At 39.3% G+C, this 23,562-nt stretch overlaps 1 protein-coding gene across 5 annotated transcripts in view; it reads right to left on the bottom strand.

Annotated features, from left to right (window-relative positions):
- Window positions 1-23,562, bottom strand: part of MTHFD2L (methylenetetrahydrofolate dehydrogenase (NADP+ dependent) 2 like) — a 128,596-nt gene that overhangs the window by 75,431 nt on the left and 29,603 nt on the right. For all 5 annotated transcript variants that reach the window (XM_059385218.1, XM_059385227.1, XM_059385232.1 and 2 more), the window contains 2 exons: window positions 13,986-14,138; window positions 12,670-12,777 (listed from right to left, as the gene is read on the bottom strand). In XM_059385218.1, the coding sequence (XP_059241201.1) occupies window positions 12,670-12,777; window positions 13,986-14,138 (261 nt within the window). The remainder of the gene's footprint in view (window positions 1-12,669; window positions 12,778-13,985; window positions 14,139-23,562) is intronic.

Below are 23,562 nucleotides of genomic sequence, written 5' to 3'. Positions count from 1 at the left end.
ACTTTTCTTCCGTGAATCCTCTGGCTCGCTGCCCCTAATCCTAACTCCTCAGCTCTTCCCTGGGGTGACCAGCACGGACAAGCCCCAGCACCTACTCGGCAGAATGATGCGTATCTCTGACCCTCAGATGACTTTTTCCCACACTCAGCTTTATCCTCTTACTGTGCATGTGATACCAGCCTGGGCGAGGGCCTAATTTTTCTAACTATCGCACAGACCCAGATAAAAACTTTTATAAGCAGAGTCTTAAGCAATTTCGCGGTACCCGGTGTTTGACATCATGTTTGTAAGATACAGCAAGAGTAAAAAAAGTTAGGACCTATCTCCTGGAATCTGAGAGTTCTGTTAGAACTTAATAATTAACTTCTGGGCAAGATAGGCTTCTTGCTGTATAGAAGTCCACGGTCAATCAAGAATTGTCTACTGGGAGCTGTCTGAGCAGTTTTCTAGGCTATGATTACACTGTAATTTATGCAAAACTGCAGATTGTGGCAAAGAGTTTTAGCAACTAACACAGAGTGCCAATTTGAGGAAAAAAATACTTGCTACTTAAAAAGACGCTAGAACAAACAGCACAATATGCTTCATTTTCAAGTAGCATTTTTTGTTGTTGTTGTTTAAATGACTCGAAATGAGGAGTTTATTTTTGTTGGACGTTTCTAGGTCATTTCCTGCCTTCGCTTATTCGATAATCAAGAAATAATCCCAGAACCATGCTAAGCAACGGAGACAGACAATCCCACATGCTCACGGGAGAAACAGTTATGCAAATCAGGATGAGAATACACAGTGTGGTCAGTTCCACATTAAAAGGCGGTATAAGCCACAGGGTCGGCACCGAGCACTACCTTCTCCTGTAGCTGAGAACAGTGTAGGAGCAGTCAAAGGTCTTAGGGAAGAAAGATTCTTGATGTGAGTAGAATTTATTTTGCTTCTGCTTCATTCCCCCTATGTTTTCACCATCCAGGCCCATGGATAACTATTTCCCATAAAAATGCAAGACAGGCATTTATTTAGCCCAGTTAGAAACTTCTTCCTCGCAAGAGCCGAGGTCTCACTTTTTGCAACTTTTATCATGATCCTAGATCTGTCTTCAACAGCAGCACAGAACAAGTCTCAACGTCCTTTTCCATGAGGCAAATCTTTAAATACCTGCATTGGTGGATGAAGCAAAATGGCCAGTCCAGTAGGGGCTCGACTCTTACACGTATGCATTTACCTTGTCGTTTTCTCTGGATAAGAGAAAACGGAGTCATTCCTGATATACATTAACTCATTCAATGGTCTGGTTTAAAGGAGAGGCACCTGGTGGCTCAGTCAGTCCAACTCTTGATTTCAGCTCAGGTCACAATCTCAGGGTCGTGACGCTTGTATCGAGCTCCGTGCTGGGTGTGAGCCCACCTAAGATTCACACTCTCTCTCTGCCCCTTCCCCCTGCCTCTCCCTCTAAAAAAATAAAAATAAAAATAAAAATAGAGGCAAAATACTGAGAAAATTATAGACAGGAAAACTCAGTATTCAACACCAGAACAGCATCCAAAGGAGAAAAGTGGCCTGAGTTCTGTTTTTGGACAAATGCCTCTAGAGGTCTAAAGACTCTGGACTGGAAATATGTGTTTCTTACCCTCGTCGTAAGCTGTGATCGCAGCTTGTAGCACACAACAAAAGAGCAAAAACCCCTCTACAGAGAAATACTCTGTAGCAGCTAAATGGACAGAGCCTATATATACGTGGTTACGATGACCCTTATGTAAGAACTCGCTACACATCAAACATTGTTCTAGCACCTTACATAAAATTATCATACATTTTCCTATCACACAATCTTCACAAGACACCACGAGAGTGTTTTTTTATGAGGTAGACGCTAATGTTATTTGTATTTGACAAACGAGGAACCTGAGGAGACGCAAGAAGTCCAGTAATTTGTCCAAAGTCCTACAAACCATCTAAGAGCCCGAATTCAAACTAATTCAGTCTGGCTCTAGCGCCCAAGCTCTAATTATGGCAAGCCACAGCCTCTGTCTGCATCGGGCGGACAAAAGCAACACTGCCCGGGTTCACAGTTACAACATCAGAGCCGGCAACCACGACATCGTCACGTCAGTTGGCAGAACAGCATGGCTGGACAATTGGGAAGCCACTGAGGGATCTTGGATGACACCTCTTTTTCCTCTGGATAAATTCTGCCTTCAGATTCCACTGAATCTGAATCTACTGCTGGCCTGTAGCAATAGTACCGATAAGCGGCCAGCTAATGACAGAAAATACTGATAAGGGGCCAGCTAATGCCTGTAATACAAAAAGGTTTTAGCTTTACTTTTTACCATTTGTAAAATGATCAAGAGGCCATTTTCCAGATCTTGAGACAGTGTGAAACAGTTCTTCATTCTCCCAACTCCTGAATTCCATTTACTGAAGGTCTCTATTTCCTTTTTTTTTAATTTCCTTTGGGTTTCTCCCCGAACGTCACCTCCTCGAGCTGTCCCCACCACCTTATCAATATATCACCTGTGCTGTTATTCTGGATTCACTTCCTCCCGTTCTCACCCTCCGTCACCGCCCTCCAGCCACGGCTGAGAACGGGAGGAAGTGAGTAAAAACACGCAGCCCAGGCCAGCTCCTGTACGTCTTGCACATCACGTGAAGGGCTCTGGGTTTTATTCTGACGTCATGTCGTGCTAAGCATTATGGGAAGCCGCGGGTGAGAGAAGGGACGAGGATGGATGCAGAGAAACTGGTTCATAAACTTCATAGTGCTCTGAGGGAAAGACAATGGCTGTCGACCTAGAACCTTTGGTGGAGGTGATCATGGGTATATTTTAAACATGGGTTAATGGGTAAGATAAGAGATGTAAGAGAGAGTGGTAAAGGGTGGCCTGAGCAGCGGGGCGAAGTGACAGTGCCACTTCCGAAAGCAGGACAGACTATGGGGAGTAAAATCAAGATTGAAGGTTTGCATATGTAAGTTTGAAGTGCCTATTGGCCATCCAAGTGGGCGTGTCAAGTGGACGGTGGTTACATGGGTCTTGACACATAGGAAATACAGAAGGTGTTTAAGGCTATGGGACTAGAAAAGATGACCTAGGAATGGCTCTGGAATGACAAGCGAAGCCCTAGGCTTATTGCAATGTTCTCAGCAGTTGTCCTCACCCTGACCACATTAGAATCCTCTATGGAGGGACGCCTGGGTGGCTCAGTTGGTTAAGCAGCTGCCTTCGGCTCAGGTCATGATCCCAGCGTCCTGGGATCGAGTCCCACATCGGGCTCCTTGCTCCGCAGGGAGCCTGCTTCTCCCTCTGACTCTGCCTTCCACTGTGTCTGCCTTTGCTCGCTCTCGCTCGCTCTCTCTCTGACAAATAAATAAATCTTTAAAAAAAAAAAAAGAATCCTCTATGGAGCATTTTAAAAAATACTGATACTGATACTGATAGGTCCATCTGGAAGATTGTGATTTAATTGTTCTGTGTTGGGCTCTGGCAGCCGCATTTTTAAAAGCCCCACAGTGATTTCAGTGGGCAGCTGAAGTTGAGGAGCACTGGTTTAGAAGTTGGGAAGAACAGAATGACCCAGAAACAGAGGATGAGAAGAAATATCTAGTGACATAAAAGAAATGCATGCCAGTGGTAGCTTTGATCTGTGCTTAAGCAATAACAGAAATAGCCCTATATAATGTGGCCATTTCATCAAATTAAAAAGCCTGTTATGAATATTATTCAGTTCATTACATAGTTTCCTGCTTATAAGAACCCTCAGGAGAAATTATTTTTCAGTCTTAACACCAAAAACCATTTTATTTATCCTGAGCATGTATTTATTTTTAATTCTAAAAACATGTAATTGGACAACCAATCATTTTTTTCCTGTGAAGGAGCTCTCAAAATGAAATTAGTGACCTAATCATAAAGTATAGCTTAGACTCAAACACATTCACCCAACATATATTCAGCACTAGTACATAAAAAGCAATGTGCTTGGCAGTGGTAATATATCCGTGAAGATTTAATGACAGGCCTATTTTTAATAGCCTTATTCTTGGCTCTTAGTTCTAGGCCTTGCTTCTCCCTTTTAACTATTTCACAATGGCATGGTGTTTCATATACTGTTGTGGCCCACTTTGAATACTTTTTAGAATAAGTATACTGTGATAGCTAGCCTGTCCTCAATACTCACCATGTGTGAATACTAAATCCTTTACAGGTATCAGCTCGCTTAACTCTCCCAACAACCATGCATACTCTGACCTCACAGGGACATGCAGGAACAGAATATGTGTTCAGGCAACGGAACCAAAGAGCCCATGCTCACTGACACCAAATTCTCCTGCTCCAGGAGTCAGGCTTTGCCATTCAAGGCTGCAGCTATGGTGTGAACAGTGTGGCAGTCATAAATGAAGATATTGGTTTTGAAACCTTCTATTTCTAGGATTATTTTCCTATTAATAGGAATGAAATGTTTTGAGTCATTGACATGAATCAGTTCTGCAGGTGACCAAATTCTCCACGGTACCAAGTTGCCAAGTCAGGACTGACAGACGTTCTGATTGTGAAACAGATTTTAAGCTATATATTTAAAAAAAAAAAAAAAAAAAAAGTGATCAAACTCTTGCCAAAATGGGCCAATCGGCTTAGCCACGGGACAAGGGGTGCTGGCATGAGCCAAAGTACTGTTCTGTCCTTTCTAGCTGCTCTGACTGGAAGGGGTGTGTGTGTGTTGGTAGGGGAGGGGTCTGTTCGTTACAGCTTTATATAATTATGCACTTATTTTCTACTCTCCAAGATTAACAGATGAAAATAAACTCAAGGACCTTCCTACAATGTCCGATTCCGCAAACATGGCTTAAAAGATCAGACACGAATACTAAATAAGTGCTCCCAAGAACCCAAGATTTCTGCCTGCATTTGAGAGTGAAATATTCAGGCTTCTTGAAGTGCACTGCGCTGCTTACAGCCCTTCTCGGCAACCTCTCTGTGGAAAAACGCTAGACCTCTGGGGGCATACTAGTGCAAACACAGCAAATATCCAGGGGCAAATATAGCAAATATAAATACAGAGATATGTATTTTGTTAGGGAAAAAAAACAAAAAATGAAAACCAACTTCCAGAGCCAGAGAGTCACAGTGCTTACCATGTTAAAGACTATATACTCTATCACTATATTAAAGTCTCTGAGAAATATCACCGTCAAGTGATTGATTGATTTTTTTTAAGATTATATTTATTTATTTGACAGAGACAGAGACCACAAGTAGGCAGAGAAGCAGGCAGAAAGAGGAAGGGAAGCAGACTCCCCGAAGAGCAGAGAGCCTGATGTGGGGCTCGACCCCAGGACCCTGGAATCATGACCTGAGCCAAAGACAGAGGATTTAACCCACTAAGCCACCCAGGTACCCCTACATTGATTTATTTAATCCAGATTTCCCAGATTTATTTTGAACAACACCTCCCCCTTTAAAAAAAAATCAAACCCATTTAAGAGTTTGTGGTACATCGGGTGCTGCTAAGAATACAGCTTATGAATAGTTGTATTAAAATTTTCATGATACTCTTCCAGGAGTAAAGTAAATTTACCCATTCATTTGTTGAACAAAGACTCTGGACAGCTATTGTGTGAGGTGCTGGAGATAAAATGGGCAGATAAGCAGATGTGGTCTTTGCTTTTGTGGGGTTAACAGTCTAGTGAATGTGGATGAACAGTAATTAAATAAGGACACTAAGAAATGGTTATCACAAACTGACCAATGACGTGAAGGAAAAGTTCTTCAGTGCATCCATGATGGTGTGTGTGAGAGGGTGAGACGCGCTATCAGAAAAACCTGCCCCAGGCTTCTATCTGAGCTGACATACAAGACATGAGTAAGAGGGCATGCCGCTACCTGAGAGGCTGAAGAATGACAGGTAAGGGGTTAAAAAGAGAACGATGAGGGAGAGGGTACAGAGGAGCAGCACTGAGATGCCTTGAAAGTGTAGAGAAATATACACAATGGGAAATAGAAAAAGACCTCAAAATACAAAAAGCAACAAATTATAAGAAGAAGAAAAAAGAAGAGACTTCAGAGATATTTACTGATTAAACAGAGTACAGCCCACACTATTTAAGTATAGTTAGTACCTTTATATAATAACACTCTTGGCACTGACTTTATTTATTTTTATAAACTTAGTTATTTATTTTGGAGTGAGAGCAAGTACGTGGAGAGAGGGGGAGAGAGAGAATCTTCAAGTAGACTCCCCGCTGAGTGTAGAGCCCAGCAGAGTTCAGTCTCACGGACCTGAGATCATGACCTGAGCCAAAACCAAGAGCTGGGAGCTCCACCAACTAAGCCTCTCAGGCACCCCTGACTTTATGTTTTTAAATCACTAAATCATCACTTATATTTATGGTATGAATTATTTCTTTTGTAGAGACTGAAATGTTTTCTTCCAGATTTTAGGAATTTCTAATAATTTCAGATGAGATCAGGTGTGTTCAGGGCAGTATGCCATGGACAAAATTTTTCCTAATTTCAAGTAGAAGATAGTTTTGGTTTTGCCTAATAGGTGGGATTTTTTGGTCTGAAGTGAAGAACAGTAGCAGACTTTAAATCTTAAATGACACTTAAATTAAGTGATTTAAGATTATGACTATCATTGGTAGGAGAGAGGAGATCTCAGGACACCGCGAATGGAGGGGAGGGTACTGCTGGCAACATTAATTGAAAGACATCACCGTGTTTATCCAGTAAAACACTCAGGATCTATCCTTTTCTTTAAAATTATTTTTTTCCCCCTCAAGCTGCTAATAGATACTGCTGTCTTCTTACAGAGGAGCTGGTTTCTTTGTCATGGAGGTGGGGAATATGATGGTGAATAAATCAGCTATTTCTCTGTCCTCCTGAGCTTGCAGTCTAGTAGGAAAGCCGACCATTAAACAGTTAGCAATGAATGATTAGTCACCATAATTGTGCCAAGAGCTGCAAAAGAGGTTGAGCTTTCTGTAATAGAATGTAGCTATAGATGGGCGCCTGGGTGGCTCAGAGGGCTAAGCCGCTGCCTTCGGCTCAGGTCATGATCTCAGGGTCCTGGAATCGAGTCCCACATCAGGCTCTCTGCTCAGCAGGGAGCCTGCTTCCTCTTCTCTCTCTCTGCCTGCCTCTCTGCCTACTTGTGATCACTCTCTGTCAAATAAATAAATAAAAAATAAATAAAATAAAATAAAATAAAATAAAATAATTTTTAAAAAAAGAATGTAGCTATAGAGTGGTACCTTGAACATGCAGGCTTAGAGACACTACAAAAAGGGCTGCTTTGTGCTGGTCATAAAATAAATGTCTCATGCTCTGAGGTCATGGGGAAAGAGAGAAAATGAGAGGGAAAGAGAAAGATGTGAACTTTACTTTACCTTTTAAAGGTTAGGGGTGCCTTGGTGGCTCAGTAACTTAAGCACCTGCCTTTGGCTCAGGTCATGATCCAGTGGATCATGAGGCCCCATGAAGTGGAGCCCCCACTTCAGGCTTTCTGCTCAAAGGGGAGTCTGCTTCTCCCTCTGCCCCCTGCTGGTGCTTGTTCTCACTTGCTCTCTCTCTGTCTCTGTCTCTGTCTCTCTCTCTCTCTCTCTCTCAAATAAATAAATAAAATCTTAAAAAAATAAAGAAATGAATCAATAAATAATGTTTAATGATGGTTGCGAGAATGTAATAGTTCCAGCCTCCTGATGTAAGAAAACACGCTATTTTCCAAGTACAGTGCTTTCCAGATAAGAGCTGGTTGAATTTAGGAGATGTTAAGAATTAAGTAGTACTCAGGGCACCTGGGCAGCTCCGTCAGTTAGGTGTCTGACTACAGCTCAGGTCATGATCTAGGGGTCCTGGGATTGAGCCCCACATCAGACTCCCTGCTCAATGGAGTCTGCTTCTCCCTCTCCCTCTCACCCTGCCCTGGCTTGTGCTCTCTCTCTGTCAAATAAATAAAATCTTAAAGCAATGAAGCAGTACTCTTATCATTCAGCTTAGAAAAGGAGACTAGAACAATCATTTTATTTCCTATTGCTTTCTTCAATGCAAACTCGGTGCTGGAATTCAGTAAGGTCTCTCATGGGCACAGAGGCATCATAAGACATACTATCTCCAATCTCTCACCACGGGTCCTTCCAACAGGGTAGTGGGCTGGGAGGAACAGAGAGGAAACGCTTGCCATCCCCCTGCCCCCGTTTGACAATGGTTCACTCCATGAAGGCAGCACACGTCCCACTCCACTCTGCTGCCAACAAGACAAAGTCTCAGTGCCTGTGGGGTGAGCCTTTGCGTGACTCCTGCGTTCCTAGGCGTTCCTATTTGGCTCCTCTCTTTGAAACCCGAAAGCGCCTGGCCCAGCCCGGCACTGGGCTGAGCTCCATCACACAAACCACTCAGATCACACTGCACTGCCTGGAACGTCTGCTCCCGGGTTGCCTCCCGACAGCACCTCCTGGAGGGGAGAGAGAACGGTCCTAGTCTGGCAGGTGTTCGTTTTCACACCTGGAGCCCATTTTCACAAAGGAAGGGCATTCTCTTGGCGAAACATCTTACGGTTTTCCATTTACATAGCCTGCCCCTTGAATAGAAATGACCTGATACATAGAAAGGTGCAGCAGAAGGGCAGATGGAATTCAAAAGCTGAACCTCAATGCAGAAGCCGCATCGGGAGAAAACAGTGTCCAGAGATGAACTCTGCAGATGCGGACTGTCATCTTCCAGACACAGAGAGCTAAGTCTTTTCTACCAGTCTTCCCTGCAGCATTTCACAGGAGAATTAAGTACTGAATGCATATTGTCTGAGCGAAATCAAGAAGACCCCTGAGCCCATAGAACTCTAAGCATAATCGGCTTGCTGTCCCTTTCAAATGCTATTTGAAAAAGTCCCTGTAGAGGGGAGCCTGGGCATCTGACTCTTTGTTTCAGCTCAGGTCATGATCTCAGGGATGTGAGATCAAGCTCGACACCAGCTCCGCACTCAGCCCTGAGTCTGCTTTGGACTCTATCCTTCTCCCTCTGCCCATCCCCCCGCCCGGCCCCGCCTCTCCGCTCACACAACTGTGTTCTCATTCTCTGGTTCTCTCAAATAAATAAATCTTTAAAAAAAGAAAAAGTTCCTGCATCAATGTAGGAACTGCAATGATACCACAACCTTTCAGCCAAAGGAGAAGCTGTCTACATGGGATGTCCTACATAAGAATATAAAATACACAGAAAAACACCAACTCTAAAAAAAACCTTGAAATAAAATTAGATTCTGTATTCTTTTGGTGACAAGTAATAATCTTAACACCTGGTTATTATGGTACTTTGTTATCTTGTAGGAAATTCTGTGTTAGAGAAACTCAAGAATGTCTCTCTTATTTCCTTACAGTAAAGCTAAAAAATGAAGACATTGGGCTGAGACCAATGGCATTCAGTTTCCATTCTGAAAAAAAGGTGAACCTGGGTATACAATCAAGTTAAAAGAAGACACAGTGTCCTCTAGTAGGTCACAACTGTACTCAAACATCGCTATAAGGAGTGGAGCTCAAGAGAAGAGATTCTCCATCGTCAATATCTTTATATCCCCTAAATTAGCCACAGGCTTCCCAAAGCAAATGCAATGTTTGCTTAGAGATGGCGAATTTTATTTCATACCATTGAATATTTATAATTTAAAACACCCTTACATGTATATTGTGTACCTCTGGATCAACGTCCCACTTCACCACCAAGACTGTGAGCTCTTGAAAGACAGGAACCATCTCTCACCTGCTCTCTATAAACTACAGAGTGGCTCAAATGCCCTGTCCTCCACAAAGCCTTCTGTGATGCCTCCTCCTCAACAGAAGATACTCTCCCTGCAGAACCCCACTGGGTCAAGCATTAGCATTACATTTTACCTCAAGATTCGAGCACATTCTCAGCCCTTTAAATATTTCAAGCCTTTGAGGAATTAAAATAGGCTCTTTCTCACCAAACAGCTGGGATTGATGTCCTAAATAATCAGGACTCAAAGCTAGCCAGGAGTAGATACATATTAATCAAGCTAAATTACAGTATGGCCATTTTTCTTCTCGTACGATTATCTTTGGCTTTAAGACACAAATGAATCATTGGGGTTCTGAATCTCTTCTGGCAAAGAAAGACAGCGTGAGCCGAACGCTCAACATTGCGAGTGTCATCAGAACAGTTCTATAGATATGAATTTGCCGAGGTAATCCTCCTTCATTATCTCCATTAGCTAACAATGCACATGTAGTCACGGCACATAATTACTGCTCTAACAGACAGGGACGTTTGAAATATTAACTTTCCCACAGACTCCAAATCTTCAGTAAGCAGCTCTCAACAATTCATTATATTAATCATATATGTCACCACACTCCCATTAAATAGGCATGAGGTTAAACACCACTCATGTTGCAAACGGCCCAAGATCATTTTTAATATAATTTGTTACGTTTTAGATACTGTAATTATAACGGCACCTAGGTGCTGCTATAATAAGTGGAAAGTTAACTATCTGACCTGTGAGTAACCAGTATTATAACTAATTCCACTTTAATTCAATTTTCAACATGCATTCATGAGAATATTTTATAATATGAAGTATATAAAGTATTTATAAAGTTAATATGCATTATGACAGGGGATGTCTAATTTTAAAATTGCGTAAAGAAGGGAAAGAAGGAATAAATTGATTTTTTTAGACTTAGGAATTTTGGACAATGGAAACTTATCAAGAACTTAACATATAATATACTGACATCTATAAAAAAATTACAATGGAAAGTATGATTTGGAAGAGTATGATGTCATATTTCCAATCAAATACTTTACAGACTTTATAAATTCTACGTTTACACAAATTATTGCAGCAAAGACTAGATTTGATCCCAAAAAAGGAAACATAAAACCTACCAGAGAAAGACAATAAAGTTTCAAACCAAGGTGAAGAATACATCCTTAGCCTTGGATCATGTTATTCAAAACATTATGGTTAATATGTCCACAGATTATTGAGTTAAGCATATAACAGAAATAATAGTAACAGCCACGGTTCCCACTGAGCAAGCGTGTACTTAACGTATGATGTCAGCACCAGAATTAGAACTTTACGTTCAGATCTCATCTGATTTTCACATTAACCCAGTGAAGGAGATATTAATATTATTTGCGCTTCACGGATATGGGCAGTAGAGACTCGCCCGGCATAAATATCTCATCCAAGGACACAGGGTGCGGCAGGAGGCGAGTCTGTCCTCCTAAACACAGACAGCATCCAGCTGCCAGCTCTGGTTCCAGCATTTCCTCGTGTGGCCTTGGGTAAGTCACCCGAACCCTCTAAAGTTCATTTCTTTTAGCTGCAAAATGCAAATAATATTAATATATGCCAGAACGACTGAGAATGAAATAAGAGGACTTACCAGAAAGTACCATACAGTTTGTGGAACAACACAATGCTGCTTGTTATGTTATTAATGAGGTAAGAAAATAAAATGTTGAAAATGAAGTAAAATTTGCACACTGACACAGAGTCAAAACCTTCCAACAGGGGTGCCTGGGTGACTCCATCATTAAACGTCTACCTTTGGCTCAGGTCATGATCCCATGTCTTGGGATCCCATATCCTAGGATCCATGTCCTGGTATCTCAGGTCTGAGAATTGAGCCCCAAATCAGGCTCCCTGCTGATCGGAAGCCTGCTTCTCCCTCTCCTGCTCCCCCTACTTGTGTTCCCTCTCTCACTGTGTCTCTGTCAAATAAATAAATAAAATCTTTGGAAAAAAAATTTTTTTCCAACAAAAATGGTATACCTAGGTAAATATTTCTGGTTGTTTTAACTTGTTTACCATAGAAATTACTGCATAAAGGCAAATATGAATCAATATATTACATCCTAAGAGACAGAAAAGCCCTAGTAGATTAAGTTGGAAGCAAATAGTAACGCTAGAGCTGTCGATGTTCACCATGAAAACTGTGTGCGTACTACTAGATTTCGCCTTTCAAAGAGCTCCTCAAGACTAAAGCTTTTTGAAGTTACCTGGCGTCATCATCAGGCCCTAATTTACTGTGATCCGCACATACATTTTGATTACTGGCAATATTTAAATCCTTAGGCCCAGGAAGGAAAAGGAATATTCAAAAGTCTCATTCATTATTTTAGGTAAGTGATATGTCATGGCTGGGCTTCTCTTTCCATAGGACTTTGTGGCTTAAGAAATTATTCCAGGTGTCTTATGTCAGCAAAGATCCCAAAAGGAATGCTTAAAAACTTAAGATCAAGACACTGGAATTCACCAAGGTTAATAATGATAAGAAATCTCTATTTCTATACATCAGTGTGTTTGTGTGCATGCGTGTGTGTGTGTGTGTGTGTGTGCATGCAGAAGTCTACTGACAACGTAGACTGTTATGTATTTAGTGGCTTTCCACTTTTCTTTATGTTTGTATTGTCAATTATTTAAAGGAAGTGTATATGGCCAAAATAATAGTAATAGGGACAAAAGGGCCATATATTTCCAGCAATTCTTTTATTCATTTTCAAGGTGCTCATATCACTAGATGAAGAAGGAGGGAGGCTTTTATTTGCATAAATCTACGAATATACCGAGCCACGTTTCCAAACGTCCTGACTCGATTTTAAGAACGAAGAAAATCACAAGAATATATGGAATCAAGGCCCGACCTACCTCCCGGCCGCTCGTGCTCTCCGTCAGTGTGCAAAAGCATGGCGATGGGCATCCCTACATTCTTGGATCTTCCAGCTACAACCACATTTTTCCCAAATGTTTCAATTCCTTAAAACATAGAGTTTGATTTAAATGAAGAATCAACAATTAGAAGCAAATTAAACATTTGAACAGCCAACTAAAACATTCTTTAAAAACTTCTAATTAAATCTGCATTATTGTGTGGCTTCTCTATAATGTGGCACATTCATTATTTATGAATATTCTTTTTACGCTTCAGAGATTTGTCACTTCCTCTGTAACTGTCCTCATTAAAAAACTACACTTTCAAGTTGCCATTAAATTACTTTTAAACATGGAGATTCACATGAAGAGTTAGACATGAAAAGACTTAAAATATATTAACTACTAATTATAAAGTAAGCAAAGTAAAACAATGTTGAGCTTAATTGGCAATCAAACTTTCAGCAAATCTGGAACAAAATAAAGTGGAGGAAAAGTATATATATACATACATACATATATATATATATATATATATATATATGTATGTATGTATATATATGTATATATATATTTATTTATTTTTACAAAGCTCATGCCCTTTACCCTATCAGAAAGAGGTGCTGAACTTCACGGACTCGAAAAGATAGGAAAGATAAAATTTTTAGATATAACACACTCTACTTGGTTTGGGCACAATTGACTCATACATAAAATGAAGAAGTTAGAATTAAGGTTTTTACAAGTAGTAATGACTTAAGAGGATGGTGCTAGAATCCATCCTAGAAGATAAAAGGAGAAGATGTGGTCAGAAACAGAAGGGACAGTAGGGATGCAGGACAGTCACAAACATAAAGGCAGTATGGAATTAATTAAAGTAGAGACAAACATCTCTCTATACACCTCAAGGGTCCGAGGGTATATTACTGCACTTAGAGCATAATTCAGATGTAAATGCCTCTAGTAAAAACCTAGGATCTTTAGAGATGGCTCCAATATGTTCATCACATTTTGTTTTTAAAGGTAAGGAAAACCACAATTCATTTTGGAAAATGCACATTAAGTGTATAATTTAAAATGAGGGAGACAAACCTACTCTTGGGAAAATTCACTCCTACAAGGTTCAATGGCAGTTACCTGTAACCTGGCATGCGCTCCTCATTTTATTCAATTCTGGATTATTCTTTGACTTTAAAACTTTACAGCTTTCTACAGACTGAGGTTTTATGGCTTGTCGTTTTCTTTCACTCAGTAAGGAAACGGTTCTATCAGAGCACTGCACAAATGCGTCCCGTGGACCTCAAGTTACCAACCTGTCCTCTTGATGATTTCCCAAACAGCACTGGCGGTGGCAGGTATGAGAGAACGCTGGTCAAGGCACAGTCTTCCAATGTTGATGATATGAAATCCATCCACATCTTTTTCAGGGGCAATTCCATTGCACACGGTTCGCTCGTCCACATGGTCTGAAACGTAAATAAAATCGGTCTGACTTTAAAATGGTCATTTATTTGGAAGTCTTTCCTTGAAATCTGAAGACCCACATTATGATTTGGCTTCAGGAAAAGTGTGAAATCATTACTCCGTCCTTATCCTCTCCACCGAAACAGTGAGCCGCAGTGTGCTTGGCTGACGGCTGTCACAGCCGCAGTGTGCTTGGCTGACGGCTGTCACGGACCGCCGCCAGAGTCTCGGGCTGGCGTGGTGAGAGGGGAAAATGTGTGAAATAAAACAAAGCCAATGAAGACTGGAAACAGCCAGGTCCTAAATCTTTGCCTCAATAAGTTTACCTACTTAGCGGTTTAAATCTATGTTTTTCCCGTACAAGACATTTCCATGAATAGGCTTCTATTAAATATTTCCAGCATTACAGATTAAAAGGGCCTTGTTAGTATTAAAACAATCATAACATCATTAATGTGCCTAACTTCCTCCCAAATGACATAACAGAAAAGCAGATCACACAGACACACACACACACATGCACACACACACAGGCCTCCTTTGTCTAAAGCACTAGCACACTGATATCCAAAAATACCATTTTGGTTTTCTATTTGGAAGGAAAAAAAATAATAAGAGTAATAAACTAATCAAAAGAGACAGGAAATGCTAATCATCATTTCCTTTTGAAAAGTAATAAGTAGAAGTAATAAAGCTTCCCCCAAACCCTACAATAAGCCCATGTGCCTAATATACTGAAAGAAAGGTATTATTTGCTACATAAAAGTTTCTTTGTTCATCACACAATGAATGTCATTTAGATATAATTTTTAAGAACATTATCAAAGCCCAAGTTAAAATTGTTCTCAAAAAGCTACGCCTTGTACCTTAGATCTTCTGTATTCTAAATGGGATACTACCGCCATTTTACTTTAAATTCGATTTGCCAGCATGAAACTCCAAAGTTTCTTACAGGTATACCAGTAGTAATCTGAATTATGTTCATACAGAAATTGGGTCTTTGTGAACAATCAACAGTTGTTGATGGGGACACCTAACGACTGAGCCACCCAGGCGCACCACAAAATGCATCTCAAAGTATAGTCCTATTGCTGTTAGTTAAAAAAAAAAGTTATCCGGAAAACACTGGGGAGTCACTAGACACAGACAGATCTGGGCATCTGAAAGACAGGAATGGCACTCAGAGAGTTTCCCATTTTGGAGACTTTCCTTAGACACAGGACAGCTAGAACTTGAATAGACATCTGTGGTCCTACGTGCTTAAGGAATCAAGGCACAAAGTTTGAGCTATCACAGCAGCTGAAAATTGAAGGGATATATCCAGAAAAGGAGAAAGGCACAGAGTAGAGCTTCAAAGTGTTATCCATAAATTCTGCCCAATTCTCGGACCCCTAATCAACATACACATGAGAAAAACTCCAAGAAGCCCATCAAGGCTCAGAGAACTACACAGAGATTGCACATGTGGTTCAGCAAAGGCAAAGCAAAACGTGAAGTCCTCAATGTGAGAGGCATTTACAAAAAGTCTTACAGGGTGCCTGGGTGGCTCAGTCAGTTAAGCATCTACTTTTGGCTCAGGTCATGATGCTAGAGTCCTGGCATCAAGTCCCTCTTCAGGCTCCCTGCTCAGTGGGGAGTCTGCCTCTCCCTCTCTTTCTACCCCTCCCCCTCGTCCCTTTCTCTCCCTTGCTCTCTCTCTCTCAAGTAAATAAATAAAATCTTAAAAAAAAGAACCTTATAGCTAACTTATACTTAATAATGGAATGCTCAATCTTTTTCCTCAAGAAAAGAAGACAAGAGTGTCACTCCCACCATTACTATCCAGTGTTTTACTGGAGCTCTTAGGTAATGTGATAATACAAGGAAAAGAAAAAAGAGGTCTAAGATCAGAAAGGAAGAACTGAACACCCTAGCCACAGATAGCATGGTTATTAACGCAGAACATCCTAAAAAAAATTAAAAAAACAATAAAAGAACTGATAAAGTGGATTTTGCAAGAGCACAGAGTACAAAGTCAAAATCAATACAAAAAATCAATTGTTGGGACACGTCGGTGGCTCAGTCAGTGAAGCCTCTGCCTTCGGCTCAGGTCTGATCCCAGGATCCCAGGATTGAGTCCCGCATTGGGCTCCTTGCTCAGCAAGGCATCTGCTTCTCCCTCTACCTGCTGCTCCCCCGACTTGTGCCCTGTCTCTCTCTCTCTCTGACAAATAAATAAATAAAATCTTTTTTTAAAAAAATCTATTGTAGGGGCACCTGAGTGACTAAGTGGGTTAACACCTCTGCCTCCAGCTCAGGTCATGATCCCGGGGTCCTGGGATGGAGCCCTGCATTGGGTTCTCTGCTCAGCAGGGCACCTGCTTCCTCTTCTCTCTCTCTGCCTGCCTCTCTGTCTGCCTCTCTGTCTACTTGTGATCTCTGTCTGCCAAATAAATAAATAAAATCCTAAAAAAAAAAATCTATTGCATTTCTGTATATAAGGAGTGACTAATTGAAAATGAAATGTTAAAAATACATCTTACAATAGTTAACCAATCATAACACACTTAGAAGTAAATTTTTTAACTTTGAGGGTAACCTCTACAATGAGAACTAGAAAACATCACTGACAGATGACCCAAGTAAATGGAAGGTATGCTATGTTCATGGACTGAAAGATTCAATAGTGTTAAGTTGTCAATTCTTCCAAACTGATCAATAGCTTCAATGTAACCTCAATCATAATTCTATGAGGCTTTTTGGTAGAGGCTGACTGATTCTAAAATTTATATGACCAGGCACAGGAAAATCCAAAGCAATCTTGAAAGTGAGTGAAGTTGGAGGACTCACAATACCTCACTTCAAGACTCACTCCACAGATTCAGCGATCAGGATGGCATGGAACTGGTGTAGGGATAGGCATATACATCAGTGGAACAGAATAAAGAGCCCAGCTTTAGATTCACACTTATTAATTGCTAAAGCAATTCAATGGAGAAAGGAAAATCTTTTCAACAAAAAGCACTTGACAACTTGACAGCCATATTGGGAGGTGGAGGGGAACTGAACCGTAATCTCTACTTCAGGGAATACAGAAAATTTTATTACAAATGGATTATAAATCTAAACATAAAAGCTAAAACTGAATAGTTTCTGGGTGAAAACTTTAATTTGTGTGCTAGATACAGGCAAAGTTTTCTAAGAATACAAAACGTAAAGGACAAAAGAAAAAAAACTGATCAATTCAGCTTCAGAAACATTAAAATCTTATGCCCATGAAAAGACACCATTAACAACATGAATACCAAGCCAAAGACAGGGAGAAAATATTTGCAAAACCCGTACCTGACAAAGAACTTGCATCCAGATATATAAAGAACTCTCAAAACTGAATCTTAAAAAGAAAATAAATCAGTTTTTTAAAATGAGTTTCATACACCAGCAGGCATTCTACAAAGGAAGGTCTTTATATGGGCAACATGCATGTGGGAAAACAAACAGACAAACAAACACAACAGAGCAGCGGTTCCCTAGGAGTGAGGATGAAGGTAGGTACAGGGACTGACAGAAAAGGAACATGAGAAAACTCTCTCAATTCATAAGCAAAACAAAACTTTTAAAACACTTGGTATTCTGACAGGGGTTGAAGTTACATGAAAGTTTACATTTTTTTTTTAACTTAAGAAATAATACACTGAAGATGTGTGCATTTCAGTGCAACACAAATTTCACCTAAAAACATGCACATTGACCTGTAGTTAATGATATGCACGCTGAAGTTTTAGTTATACATTTGAAGTTATACATCTGAAGTTTTTCATAATAAAATTTTGAAAAATTACAACCAAAAATTACAACAAAAATACAAGCATCCCCCAACATCTTGATCCCTTTACTATGCTCTCCTCTTTTTCTGACAGCACATCAACTTCTAATAAATATAAACGGATATTTATCACATTTACTTTCCATTGTCCTTCTCTCCTGCTACTCCACGAGGATAGAAATTTTTGTCTTTTTGACTTTCTTGCCCTGATGTATTCCTACCACAAAGAACAGGGCCTGCGACAAGAGGGACTCAATAAACATTTGTTGCATAAATGATTACTATCATTATTGACTCATAGAAAGAAACTAGACAAAATCTAGGGGACAACCAGGAACAATTAGAACAGGCCACCATAAGGAAAAGATGTCTGATCCTTCTACAACCTCTGAATTCCATCCTTTAAAAACATAATAAAAAACCAAAGGTCGCTTTCATTAAAATCTTTATTTGTCAGTATCTTTGCGTCAACATTGTTAAGTAACTGGCATTTTTACATCTTCCAATATAAAGGTGAAGTAAAAGACTCATGTTTGTCTCTTCTTTATTGATTTCTTCCTTTCAGGACTTGAAAAGTCAGAAATTTAAGGTAGAGTTTTATGCTTAAAGACAAAGTCCACACTCTGAAGACGAATATAGGCCCTTGAAAATGTGCTCATTTATGCACTCAACAAATATTTACTGGGTGTCTACCATGTGCCCAATATTGTCCTAAAGATTTAGGATACATAGCGAACCAAAAAGACAAAATTTTTACCCCCTGGAGCCTACATTCTAATGGAATAAATGTCTTCCTAATCAAATTATTTAGCTATCGTCTCTTAATGAGTTAATTATTTTGAAGGAGTAAATAGGGAGATACTTCTGGAAGCTGTTTCCTGTTCTCAAGCCAATAAGAAATATTTAAATCCTTTGGGTTCCACATCAAGGTTTCGAGACAGAAAATACTTATCAGGTGATAAGTACTTGCCCAACATCATTTAAGAGCTGTTTCATCATTGAGGAGTCAGAGGACAAAAAAGGAATGGGAAGTGAGTCTAATCTCACTCTGCTACTCCACCCCCAAATATGAGAATTGGTAGAGCTTGGAGGTGGAGTGGGAGGTACTGTCTAGGCCAGAAAGGGGTGGAACTGGCTGGCCCTCCACCCTTCCTTAGTCTCTCTCCTATAGCCACACAAAATTCGCAGCACATTCCTAGGTCGACCTATTTTAAAGGCTGTGAAAGAACCATATTAACAGGAAGTGGGAACCTATACATAACACAAAAGCTGCTGCCTTTGCCCTTCATAATTCTCTTAAGTGACCTCAAGAGTATATGGAGATCTAAAAGTTGCCCTGGTTTAAGCCCTTGGTTTCTTCGGCACTAGACACAGTGACTTCTGTCAAATGTACTACCTACACTCCAAGCAGTGTATATTCTACAGAGGAGAACACTCAGATGAGCGAACACGTCTGCTCTGATGAGCTTCTCTAACACACAAGGGAAAAGAAGAGATGTTGTATTTGGGGGACCTAGCCTGCAAACTTGACAAGAGCAGCTGGTCTCACCCGTGTCCTAATTACCTCTTTCTCCTAATGCCTGGCACAGAGTTATATGCAGATCAGTACATCTTGTTTGAACTGGTAAATGAATAAAGAGGGTCAGAAGGCAGTCATACAAACAGACCTTTTAAAAAACTTTCTACAAAGAAATATTCAGATGTTTCAAAGGGCCTTTTGATTTTGGTAAATTCTTTATCAATGCAGAATGCACTCAAAAAATAAATTAGAACATCATGGTAAGGGAAAAAGAAAAAAAAAAAGAAGTGAAAACAAAAAGAAGTAATCACAGTGGTTCCAGGCAATTCTGGATCTTGGAAGATACTCTGAGTAGTCAGGCATCTTGAGTTACATGATGTAACCTGGTTATGAGAGCAATTGCTCAAAAAGAGGTAATTCTATAGATCTCAGTGACCTTGGGGTGGCTTCCACCTAGGAATAAATAGGGAGATACATACGTGGCTACCAGGACCAACCAATCATACAAATATGTAAATCATATCAAAATAATTTACTCAGCATCCACTATAAACCATTAGGCTTAAAAACAAACAAAAACAAAAACAAAAAAAAAACACTACTCAGTGCTGCCACCACTTGGTTAACATAACCACACGCAGGAGAATTGTTTTCTACTTTGTTCACCTTGCATATAATTTCTTTGATAAAAATGTTACCTGTTAGAAAAAAAAAAAATTTTTTTAATGAGAACATGCTATCACAGGGATAGCTTTGTTTCTGTGTAAACATTCAAATTATGTCACAAATGATTTGAACAAAATACTCTGTTTGAAATCTGGCCTTTTTTTTTTGAGGGAATACAGAAATTGGTTACATCATAATTCATGGCTGTGACACAACTTCAATATTGGTTCAAGCAAGGTCTGATTTTAAGTAATTAATTATTTTTCATAATAAGCTAGGCATATGCAAATCCACCACCCAAAACAGAAGTTAGGGCCTTGATAGCAATCTCTGTTCAAGCATACAATACATCCACCAAGCCATCCCTTTTCCTGCTCCAGCATAATGGGAACTTCATTCTACATTCTGTGCTTATCATTCCCTTGACTTCCTTTCTACATAGTTTTATTGCATTTATTTGTATTCCTAAAAGATCTAGTTTTTTAAACCATAGCTTTATTTAAGAATACTTGAATATAATAGACTATGTATACTTAAAGTATATAATTTGATAAGCTTTGATATATGTATATGCCTGTGAAAACCATCACCACAATCAGTGAGCACATTCACCACTCTGGAATTTCCTCAAACCCCTTTTCCTTCCTCTTTCCTGTCCCCTAACCTCCAACCACCAGTAACCACTTGTTATATCCCTCCAGAATGTATATGTTGAAGCCCCAAATCCTAATGTATTAGTATTTGGAGATGGGGCCTTTGGGAAATAATTAGGTTTAGGTGAGGTCATCAGGAATGAGCCCTCAGGATGGAACCCTCAGGATGGAATTGGTGCCCTTATAAAAAGAGATACAAGAGAGTTTGCTTTCTTTCTCCACCTTGTGAGGATACAGAAGAAAAAAAGGGAACTGTCCAAAAGCCAGGAAGGGAGCTCTCACCAGCTCTGACCATGCTGGTACTGATTTCAGATTTTTAGCCTTCAGAATTGTAAGGAAATAAAGCTCCTATGAACATGCATATACAATTCTTCATATTGATATGTGCTTGCTTTTCTTTTAGGTAAATATGTAGACATGAAATGGCTATGCCATATAATAGATATACATTTAACTTTCTAAGACATGACCAAATTATTTTCAAAGGGAACCATTTTGCATTCCTATCAGCAACACCACCTCCTCACCAATATACAGTAAGGTCAGTAGTCTTTCTCATTTCAGCCATTTTAACTGTTTAATAGTTCAACAGAATCTTATTACAGTTTCCACTTGAATTTCCCTAATAACTACTTACACTGAGTATCTATTCATGTAATTATTTCTTCTGTGATGAAGTGTCTGTTCAAATGTTTTGACCACTTTTGGAATTTATCCTGCTTGGTGTTCTCTGGGTTTGGTGTTTGTCTTTAATTTTGGAAAGTCTCAGTCAGTATTACTTCAAATCTTTTATTGTTGTTGTTGTTCTGTTTCTCTCTTATCTTGGTATCCAACTCGTGAGTGTTAACATTTTTAAAATGGCCTACAATTCTTGGATGCTCTGGGGGTTTTCCCTTCTCCTTCTTCTTCTTCTCCTTCCCCTTCCCCTTCTTCTTCTTCTTCTTCTTTTTTTTAAATTTAAAATATTTCTTTGCATTTCAGTTTGAGAAATTTCTCCTGGCATGTTCTCAAGCATATTATCCTTGGCCTGTCCAGTCTACAACTGAGCCCATCAAAGCATTCTTCTGTTAGAGTAGCTTTGATTTCTAGAATTTCTTTTTGATTCTTTCTGAGAGTTTCCATCTCTCTGATTTCCTTGCCCATCTGTTCTTGCATGTTATCTACTCTTTCCATTAGACCCCTTAATATATGAATCACGGTTACTTTAAATTCCCTGTTCAATAATTCCAAAACCTGTGTCATGAGTCAATCTGGTTCTGATGCTTGTTTTGTCCCTTCAAACTGTTTTCATTTGCCTTTTGTCACACCTTGTGATTTTTTTGCTGCCATACCCAAAACTATGGGCCCAGGAGTTTCTCACTCTTAAACTAGCATACTTTGGCCTCCAAAAGCTCATCAAAATTCCATTTAGGAGTCTCTTTAAGATATCAGTGTATAGTCCCAGTAGCTTCTGTTCAATGTCAGTAGATCTTGGTTCTGACTCTGTATTCGCCTCTCTCCAGATTTTGGGATGGTGGTTTGCCCTACACCCTCAGTTCTCTGATGGTCCAGAAAAGAACTAATTTTCAGTTTGTTCAGCTTTTTCTTGTGGTAAGGACAAAAGGACTTACATTACTCTGGCTAGAAGATGACTTTTCTCAGGTTGTTTTTATTTTCTTGACAGAGATTGTTGAGAGCTCTTCATATATTCTGTATATTCCTATGTTGTCAGATATATGCCATGCAAATATTTTCTCTTTGTAGTCTATTTTAAATTTTTTTTTCTATTAAGGTATAATTAAACTCTAATACTATATTAGTTTCAGGTATACAATGTGGTTTGATATTTGCATATAATGCAAAATGATCACCACAACAAATCTAATTAAAATCCATCACTATACAGTTACATTTTTTTCTTATGATGAGAACTTTCAAGATCTACTCTTAGTAACTTTCATATATGCAATATGGTATTAATTTTAGTACACGCTGCACATCATATGCCCATGACTTATTTTGTAACTGAAGGTTTGTACCTTTTAAGATTTTTGATTAATTTTAAAATTGGGTAGTGTTAATAATCTTCCAACCATGTTACCCATCTTCAAAGGTGATTCAGCTATTCTAAGTATTTCATATTTCCATATGAATTTGACACTCTCATTGTCTACTGCTACAAAAAAGTATGATGGGATTTTGATTGAGACTTCCTTGAATCTACAAATCAATGTAAAAGTAACTGACATTTTAACAACATTTAGTCTTCCAGTCCATGAACATAGTATAGTGATCCATTTGTTTAAGTTTTATTTCATTTCTCTTAGGAATGTTCTAGTTTTTGATGTACAGGTTTTTCTCATCTTTTGTCAAATTTATGCTTAATGATTTCATTTTTTGATGTTATTTAAATTTTTTTCATTTCAATACCTGATGTTTGATGCTAATACACAAAATGTCAGTTGCATTTTCCATATTAATCTTGTATTTTTCAACTTTTCTAAAATCACTTATTAGTAGTATTGGTAGTCCTTTTTTTTTTTTCTAGGTTCCAATGGATTTTACACATAGACAGTTGTATTATTTGCTTTTTTTCTTCTTCTTACCTTATTGTGCTGCTTAGAATTTCAAGTACAATGTTAAACCAACATCCTTGACTTCTTCCTGATCACAGGAGGAAAACATTCAGTCTTTCATGATCAGTTATATTAGCTGTAAATTTTTCACACGTGCCCCTTAATCAGTTCGAGGACGTTCCCTTTTATTATTAGTTTTATGATGGCCTTTTATCAGAAATCAACGAT

Source organism: Mustela nigripes, chromosome 1 (genome assembly GCF_022355385.1).
Source record: "Mustela nigripes isolate SB6536 chromosome 1, MUSNIG.SB6536, whole genome shotgun sequence".
Taxonomy (NCBI): Eukaryota; Metazoa; Chordata; class Mammalia; order Carnivora; family Mustelidae; genus Mustela; species Mustela nigripes.
Note: the sequence above shows the minus strand (reverse complement) of the source record. Positions and strands in the feature narration are given on the sequence as shown.